At 37.0% G+C, this 9,787-nt stretch overlaps 1 protein-coding gene across 1 annotated transcript; it reads left to right on the forward strand.

The window, feature by feature from the left end:
- Positions 1–4,345: 4,345 nt before the first annotated feature.
- LOC141641026 (uncharacterized) lies at positions 4,346–4,882 on the forward strand. The gene has a single exon (XM_074449703.1). The coding sequence runs from the start codon at positions 4,346–4,348 to the stop codon at positions 4,880–4,882; it is 537 nt and encodes a 178-aa protein (XP_074305804.1).
- Positions 4,883–9,787: the final 4,905 nt, after the last annotated feature.

The following is a 9,787-nucleotide window of genomic DNA, read 5'->3' on the forward strand; positions in this document are numbered from 1 at the left end:
GTTGCGGTTTGTGTATCTATGTGTTGTTAGGAGTTGCATTTAGTTTATATGACATACTAGTTGGTAGAAGCATATGCATTAGGATGTATATATGTTAGTTGCATCATGACATGTAGTTTTCATGTTAGAAAAATTTTGTGAAACCGTCTACTTGGGAAGCTTTACAAGTGTATATAGACCCTAGTAGATGCTTTTTATTCTTAAGACTTTGCTTGTTAGAATACTTGTATAACACCCTAGGATGTGTCATGCTAGTATCCTTTGACCCATGGATTAAGGCCTAGTCAAAAGTACCTTGTGGTGTGATAATTCCTTGGCTATCGTTTATTCCAAGGTAACCCTTGAAACCATGCAACCATCATTCATCCATGTTCTACCATACATTTTGTCATCAAAGGGAATGGGCACAAAAAGAAATTGTTCAAAATTTGAGTTCAAGAAAAGAAAAGAAAAGAAAAGAAAAGAAAAAGTTCGCAAATTGCATCAAAAAGAAAAGAGGAGTAACAAAATAAAAACTCCTATGCTTCAAATATAAGGCATCCTCGTTACTAAATGGGGTGACTTTGAAAATGTTCAAAAAGAAAAATGCAAAGACTTGAAAAATTGTTAAGTATTGAAATGCCAAACAACAAAGAAATGGCAAGAAAAAGTTCTCAGATGTCAGATGCCACAAGAAATTGAGGGGAAAAACAAACAACAAAAGCAAACTCCCAAATGAAACTCAACTACAATCAATCCCTTTATCCATCGTATCGACTTTTGTGCATGGTAGAGTGGGGACGACCCTTCTTCTTGTCTAGGCAAGAGAATTCCGCGATCCTCCAGTGTTTCTAACGCCATAGGGAGTCTACTCTTGACAAAAGCATTTAACGACTGAGGAGAAAGGTACCCTAGCTTGACACAACTTGGAGGTGATTTATTGGTATCCTTCTAGGCTTAGTAGTTTAAAGAAATTGCATCTATGAAGTAGTGTGTACCCTTGAATTGCTTCCCATTTAGATAATTTCCGCCACATAAATGAGGAAAGTGGCTATTCGTTTGTAGATGCATCCATTACTTGATTTTATGCGCTTTAATGATTGGATGTGTTGCCATTTTGGCAAGACCCACCTTGCCTTGCAAGAAGGCATCCTACCTCATGGTTGTCTTGTTGTGAGTTGAAGGGGCGGAGTGAGACCCGCTAATTGTCTCACATCGGCTATATTAGTATGTTAGTTTGAATAAGGGTCCTAGTTTTTGTCACCTCTTTACTCGAGACGAGTAAAGGTTCGGTTTGGGGATATTTGATGTGAACATTATTTGCGCACATTTAGTCCCTAAATTGAACCCATTTTGCATACTAGTATAACATTCCATAGCCATTTTATCCGTCAAATGCTTTCTATTTTGCTTTCCTAGTGCGTTTCGTATGTTTTGTAGGAAAGAAGACAATTAGGCGGAAATTCCCGTCTTTCGTGCATATTTGGAAGCTTGTTGACGGTATTTGATGGACTAAGTATGAAGAGGAGGCAAGAATGATGACCAAGGAAGAAGAAATAAAGAGTATATAGAGGCATCTTAGGCTTAAAAGCAAAAAGAAAGGGAATAGCAGCTCAACCCGCGCGGGTCAAGCCTATCTGAAGCAGGATACCGATGAACCCGCTCGGGTCAATTTCAACCCGCTCGGGTTGAAGCTCTTGATGCTCGTTTTCAGCTTGGGACGAGCGTATTCCTGGAAAGGAAGTTCTTCCTTGCTACGTGAACCATGATCCGCGCATATTTTTCAAGGACTAGCAAAAAGGAGACCCGCATCTTTTTTTGAGAGGAGTGATTCCCTACCAATAATTAGCATTGTTAATTTACTATTTTACCCTTTCTTAACCTAATGATTATCTACTATATATACCCCATTTGTAATAATCAAACCATCAAGTTTTCATTAGGTTAAATCAATCCTTCCTTAGATTAGATTAGGAGTAGATTAGAATAGATTATCATTTAATCTTTCCACAAATTACACATTAATCTTTCCTTAATTATTGTTCAAGTTTATTATTGAGTAATTCAAGTTTATTATTGGGTAATTAGAAGATTATTGGGTTTATTGGGAGTTTGACAACCTTCCATCAATCATCAAGTTCTTCTATTATTCTTTGCATTATTATTTTGGAATCTCCATAGGTATAATTCTCTTTATCCTTATTTTAATTATTGGTAATCTTTCTTACTTGTTCATCATGTTTGGCTTTGTTAGTATGATTGACAACCTTGCTTGCATGTTCAACATGATAATGAGTGAGTAGTTACTTAGGTAGGATTAATGGGTAATTATGGGAAATAAACATGGGGAATGATTCAATGATTCATGCTTAATCTATTATGTTTTCATAATTAATTTGCTTGCTTGTTGTGATGTCAACTTATGCACATGTTATGTTTGATGAAATGCTAAGCCTATGAATCCTTGCATTTACAACCATCACTTATCTTTTCAATGAGACTTGTAAGACATAAACCAACTTGAGCCTCATTAGACCAAGCATATAGGATTGTAAGATATAAACCAACTCGATCCATCACAACAATAATTGCTTGCATCTAGTAGGAAACATGTTTGTATGATCAACTCCCATGAATCCCTTATGAACCCATGATATCCTAGAATTTTTTCAATTGTTTACATCTTTCCTTTTGTTGCTTGTTTACTTTCCATTGCTTCTATTAGATTAGAATCATCAACCCATTACAATTGTGAAAAACCCAAGCACAACCATAATTAGATTGAATGATTTGAGTAACCACCGTCCCATGGATCGACCTCGACTTACCGCTAACTAGTTGTTTGTTGAGTATTATAAATGTGTTTGATTGGGAGACCCGACGACAATCACCCACATCAGAGAGCAAATAGTGATGAAGCTGGTAAGATTTTCGAGATTTTACGCCGTTATGAGGACGCTTCGGGACAACTGGAGAGCCTAGATAAGACGACTGTCTCTTTCAGTAAGGGGGTGCCGATACATAAATCTAATAATCTTGCCACGAGGTTGGGTGTTACGGTTGTAGCTGAACAATCACGGTATTTGGGCCTTCCCACGGTGGTGGGTCGGTCAAAGAAGGGTCTGACTGATATTTTGTGAGATAAGCTGAGCAAAAGACTTAACGGTTAGCGTGCTAAAATTTTGTTTAGAGCTGGTAGGGAGGTCCTTATAAAGGCCGTGGCCAATTCACTCCCTACCTATGTGATGAGCATTTTTAAAATTCCTGTGCACTTTTGTGACGAGCTTAGATCCCTGATATCCCGGTTTTGGTGGGGTCATAAGGAGGGTAAGAGAGGCATTAGTTGGATGTCGTGGAAACGGTTGTGTCAGCCGAAGAGTCTCGGGGGTATGGGTTTTCGAGATTTCCTTATGTTCAACTTGGCGTTTATAGGCAAGTAGGTATGACGTCTTATAACTGAACCGAACAGCTCGTGGGCTAGAATAATGAGTGCAAAATATTACTCAGCGGGAGATGTGATGTCTGCGTGTCTCGGTTCCAATCCTAGCTACACATGGAGAGGAATTATTGAGGCTAGGAATGCGTTAAGGAATGGTTGGAGGAGGCGTATTGGGAACGGGATGACGACACGGGTTTGGTTTGATCCGTGGTTGCCTAAGACTCAAACGGGTAGAGTATTGTCACCTCAGGTTGCGGGTCAGGAGCATTTGTTGGTCTCGAAGGTGATGGAGGACGAAGGGGGTGGGTGGAATGCGGGCTTGCTAGACTCGTTATTTTTTCCGTTCGAGTGCGAGAGAATTAGAAACATCCGCATCAGCATGACAAGGCCGGAGGATGTCTGGTATTGGATGGGGGAGAAAGACGGTATGTTTACAGTCAGGTCGGCCTATAGGTGCCTCGCGGGGGATGCTCATGATCTGGAAGTGGGTGGAGTGTCGGAGTGGGAGAGAGAAAAATGGTTATGGAAGAGGCTCTGGAACGTCCCGGTATGGCCCCGAGTAAAGCTCTTCTTTTGGCAGCTGTGCAATGAGGCCTTAACGACAAGAGAAAATATTGCCACTCGAGTTCGAGGTGAGTCTTCTTTGTGTTCTTTATGCAATTCTTTTGTTGAGTCGAGCTTACATTTGTTTCGTGACTGTGTTGTGACAAAGCGTGCTTGGGATGGTCTTGGGGTTGTGGTTGATGGTGTGAATGGGGGGGGGGGGGTATTCGGGACTGGGTGGAGACGTCTTGGAATGAGTTCGGGGACCGTGAATATGCTCTCTTCATGATCGGGTGTTGGGCGATATGGGAACACCGTAATAAAGTAATTATTGATAATCAAGAAGTGAACCCATTGAGTGTAATTCGAAGGGCGAAGGACGTGATGGAGAAAACCGAAGGAGGAGGGTCATTGGCTGCAAAAAGTGGGAAGGGGAGGTCGGGAGTGGGGAACGATTTGGGAGGGCAAGGTTGGGCAGCACCGCAAGAGGGTTTTGTAAAGATTAATGTTGATGTCGGGCTAAAGGAGGGTGAAGGTTCGAGTTTTGGAGTGGTGTGCCGAAATGATAGGGGCTGTGTGGAGTGGGATATGGCCGAGGCATTGGCGGTCTATAAGGGTCTTCAGGAGGCGTCACGGAGGGGCTATCAGAATGTGGTAGTGGAAAGCGATTGCTTAATGGTCGTGGATGCTTTGAAGAGGAATGCAAGCGGACGAAGTGAATTTTTGTTGATCGTGGATGATACTTTAGCTTTGAGTCTTAGTTTCAGTTCAGTTTTATGGTCTTTTACTACACGTGTGAACAATAGTGTAGCGCACATTTTAGCTCATTGTCAGCCTATAGTAGTTGGTAGAATTGTTTGGTCGGATTTCTTGCCTGAAAAGGCGAATGATCCTGTTACTTTTGATTCGAGATTAATATAGCGAGACCTCGTGGTCTTACCTTCAAAAAAAAAAATTGATTGAATGTTAATTTTATGCATATTTATTTAGAAATAACCACATGCATGTTCTATTTATGAGAAAAATAGAAACTTTAAATAATGTGATTAATTTAGGTAGTTTATTGATTTTTGTTTGATAAAAATTGGTAAATAATGGTTATTTTGCAAATAAATATTGATTTAATTTTAGGGCTCGAAATTTATGTATTTTTAGCTCCTTGAAATTGTTCCAAAATGTAAAAAATTTTATTTTGACTCATTTCAATTTTTATGGTTTGATTTAGAATTAAATCATAAAAACTGTCGCTTTACCGATTAAATTGTGAAATCGTTTTAAATAAATTTTAAAAACAAAACATTTCACTTACATGGCGTTTTTGGTGTAAGACCAGAATGTTCATGGCTTTGAAAATTTTTTTCCATAAATTTTTATATTAAATGGAATTTTTGTATGATAATTGTGAATTATTATATAATTTTTGTCATAATTGTGTTTTAAATTCCCATATAAATTCAAGATAATTGTTGAGAATAATTATTTTGATATTAGACCAAATTAGTATGATGAGTAAGTCTTAAAATTGTTTTAAGAATTGATTATTAATTTTTATTGGTAAAAATTCCGTCAAAACAAGCTCAATTGATCGTTGTTGGTAAGTTAGACGATTTGGCATGTCATTTTCCATAATACATTTTATTATTCATTTGGATGAATTTTTTTTTTAGCATTATAACTATGTAATTTTTCCTAATATGGCCATAGGTAGAATTTGGTATCTCCCGTAATGTAAGGGAATATCGACTTGTTTTGTAATTAATTGCGATTTCGTATCGCCTAATTTGTAATTAATTAATAGTTTTTTGTTTTAATTTTATTACAAATTGTATAATAGGGTATTGTTATGTAATTTAATTATAAGTAATTAGATGAAGCATCTAAACACGGAGTTTTCATGAAGACGGTGTTTTCGGAAAGGCGTTCCGAAATTCTAAAGAAGGAGGCCAATTTATGAAGACTCAAGGGACCAAGGAGTTGGTTTCCGATATGTAATAATTTTAGTTAATTAGATTAACTAGGTGGCCATATTAGGACTTACTTGTTTACATTTTTGCATTCATGCCAAATCGTCACTACATGTTTTGTTTTTGTTGTTATCAATTTAATCGTCTAGCATTCACTAAATTTGTTCACTTAAAGGTGATAGACAATTAAATTGATAAGATCTTTGACATTTGTTTAAAATTGAGATTAAGCCTTACCAAATAATAGCACCTATGAATCCCTTCTTCATTAGAGGTAGGTCCGGATCACCGAGGTACACACTTTTTACGTTGGGTAAGTAGGGTAATAAAAGTTATTACCATGAAAATTGGTTGGACTTAACGGGATAAATATGGGTTGAATCGGTCCACCGTGCCCATATTTATTCTGGGGCTAAAAGATAGATTTTAAGAAAATCCGTCAACCAAGAGTTCTAGTAGTAGAATCAGTCGAAATGTTGACTCACCAAATTTATATAAATATGGGTTGAATCGGTCCACTGTGCCCGTGTTTATATAAAATTGGATCTTGGAATCATTTATATAATTCAGTGGGAGGTCATTTTATAAATGGGAACTTGTTAAAATAGTTTCAAAAGTTAAAAAATAATTTTAGACGATAAATGTTAATCTTTCCTTTTTTTTCCTTTATAGTAATCACGATGACTTCTATTAGTGAAACCGTCACCATAGCTAGAGATTCATGGCTACGTTCTTTTATGGACAAACATGTATTAAAAGCCGACGGTAGTAATGTTAAAGATTGGGAGGAACAACTTCGATTAGCTGCCGCATGTGATGGCAAATTACGCTACCTTGTCGATTCCTCTCCCCCTTCGCCTAGTACTAGGGCCACTGCCGATGTAATTGAGGTTTTTTCAAATTATCAAAAGGAATCCGCGGCAAATAAAAATGTTTTTATTTTTTCAATGGATCCTGCTTTACAAAGGCAATGTGTCAAGTTTCGCGATGCACATGAAGTATTCTCGAGGCTTTCTACTATGTTTTCTCAAGCCCCGAGGATAATTTAGTATGACACCGCAGTTCGTTTCTTTGAGGCTAACCTCAAAGATGGTCAACCTGTAAGTTCACACGTACATAAAATGATTGAGTACGTGGAAACTTTAGAAGGGTTGGGATGTAAAATCCCCGACGAACTAGTGGTGGACCGAGTGCTCCACTCTCTCTCTCTCTCACGTCAAAGGATTTACCCAATTTAGGGTAAATTATAATATGACAAACATGAGAAAGAGTTTACATGAGCTCCATTCTCTGCTTGTGCAAGCAGGGAAGGACATGGGATTCAGTGGGAGTACAAGGAAAGATGTGATTGCAATTAACGTGAAGGGGAAGAACCAGTTTAAGAGGAACGCCGGTAAGAAGCCCATTTAGGTGGAGGGCAAAGGTAAGACAATTGCGAATTGCTCTACCAAGCCTAAACCTATAAAGAGTAATCCCCATAAAGATACTTGTAATTATTGTAATAACAAGGGACATTGGAGGGGTAATTGCACGAAATACCTGGATGGCATAAAAGCTGGCATTGTGAAGACGACATGTAATTTCTCAACCGAATCTTTTATGATAGACATAAATTATGCTTCAAATACAACTTGGGTATTAGATACTGGTTGTGGTTCTCATTTGTGCAATCACTTGCAGGGCCTAAAAAGAATAAGAAAGCTAAACAAGGGTGATATTCATCTCCGAATGGGAAACGGGTCTAAGGTAGATGCCGTCTCAGTTGGAACTTATGTACTTAGTTTAGCTTCGGGGTTGGAGTTGCATCAGAATAATTGTTGTTTTGTACCAACGCTATCTAGAAATATAATATCCGTATCTATGTTAGACACAAAAGGGTTTTCCTTTGTAATTAAAGACAAGTGTTGTACTTTTTTCCTTAATGGGATTGTATATAGCCAAGCTATTTCGATCAATGGAATTTATATTCTAGACACTTGCAACAATGTTTATCATTTAGATAATAAAGGACTCAAAACAGGTGATCCCGATCAATCTTATTTATGGCATTGTCGATTAGGACATATCAACGAGAAGCGCATTAAAAGACTAGTGTCGACAGGTGTAATTAAACCTTTTGATTTCGAATCATTTGGTACATGCGAATCTTGTCTACTTGGCAAGATGACTCGTTCACCTTTTCAAGGAAAAGGATCTGGAGCTAGTGAGTTATTGGGTTTAATACATACCGATGTATGTGGTCCAATGACACTCACTGCTAAAGGTAATTATGACAATTTCATTACTTTTACCGATGACATGAGTAGATATGGGTATATCTACTTAATGAGGTATAAAAGTGAAGCTTTTGATAAGTTCAAACAGTTTCAGAATGAAGTAGAAAACCAGTTAAATAAGAATATTAAAACATTACGATCAGATCGTGGTGGGGAATATTTAAGTAAAGACTTTAAAGATCACCTTAAAAACTGCGGTATTGTATCTCAGTTAACTCCTCCTGGCACACGACAATTAAATGGTGTGGCTGAAAGGAGGAATCAAACTTTATTAGATATGGTTCGATCTATGATGAGTCAAATAGAGTTACCTAAGTCATTCTGGGGTTTTGCCATTTTATCTGTTGTACAATCACTTAATAAAAGCCCCACTAAAGCAACTGACAAAACTCCATATGACATATGGAAAGGGAAAGTCACGAATCTGCGATACATAAAAGTATAGGGTTGTGATGCTTATGTCAAGAGCAAGTCTGACGATAAGCTTGCACCTCGTTCTGAAAAATGTATTTTTGTAGGCTAACCTTAGGAAACTTGTGGATATTACTGTTGGAGCTTGTGTCCTCCACAAATTAGTGTGATAACATTTGTAAATCTCTTACAGGATCCCAAGGGTATACTTCGTATATTTAATCAGTTGATTAACGTTTACCTAATAACGGTTGGCTTGCTAGAAAGTTTGACGTTGTTATCATAAAGATTGTGGTGATCAACTGGTCCCTTAAGGTCACACCTATAAGATGTGTTTGAGAATTGTGGTTATAGAAATATAATCACATTGATGCCCAAAATGACTAAAAAGTTAGTCGATGTGTTGATGAGATAATTATTTAATGGAAATTAAAAAATATTAGTTCAGACGAATTAACTGTCAATTCGTAAATTAAATATAATAAGTTATATTTAATTAAATATATATAATGTTAGCTTGGACGAATTAATCTGTTAATTCGTAATTAAATATAATCAGTTGTATTTAATATCAACAAGATGAATGTGTCATAGTGGTAATAGTGAGGGTACACATACCAAGAGGTCATGGGTTCGATCCTCACTAGATGACAATTCAACACATATTATATATTTTTGGAAAGACCAAAAATAAGGAGCTGATAGTCCTTATTTCGGTCTGATGGCCGAAAATTAGGAAAGTATTATTCTTTCCTAATTAACTCGATAATTCGGTCAGTATAAAAAGAAAGGGAGAGAATTATTTCTATCCTAATTCTTTTCTTTGACCTTGCCTCCTCTCTCATCAGAAAAATACAAAAACAACAAAATTTTACAAAAAATTTTAGATCGATTTCAAGCATAATCAAAAGGCATATCTCAGATCGTCTTGGGTGCAACTAATAGGCGAATATCAATTTTGATATTGTTCTTAGGCCAATTTTGCTAGGACCGAAGGTTAATTCTAAATCCTTATGCTTTGTTTATGTATTTTGTTTATGACCTTTAATCATCATTGTTAAATCGTTATAATGCTTCTAAATTAAGGGAAGTATACAGATAATTTTCCACAAGTGGTATCAGAGCATTAGGCCACGATTTTATTTTTGATGATTTTCATAAAATATGTATGTAAA

Source organism: Silene latifolia, chromosome 2 (assembly GCF_048544455.1).
Source record: "Silene latifolia isolate original U9 population chromosome 2, ASM4854445v1, whole genome shotgun sequence".
Taxonomy (NCBI): Eukaryota; Viridiplantae; Streptophyta; class Magnoliopsida; order Caryophyllales; family Caryophyllaceae; genus Silene; species Silene latifolia.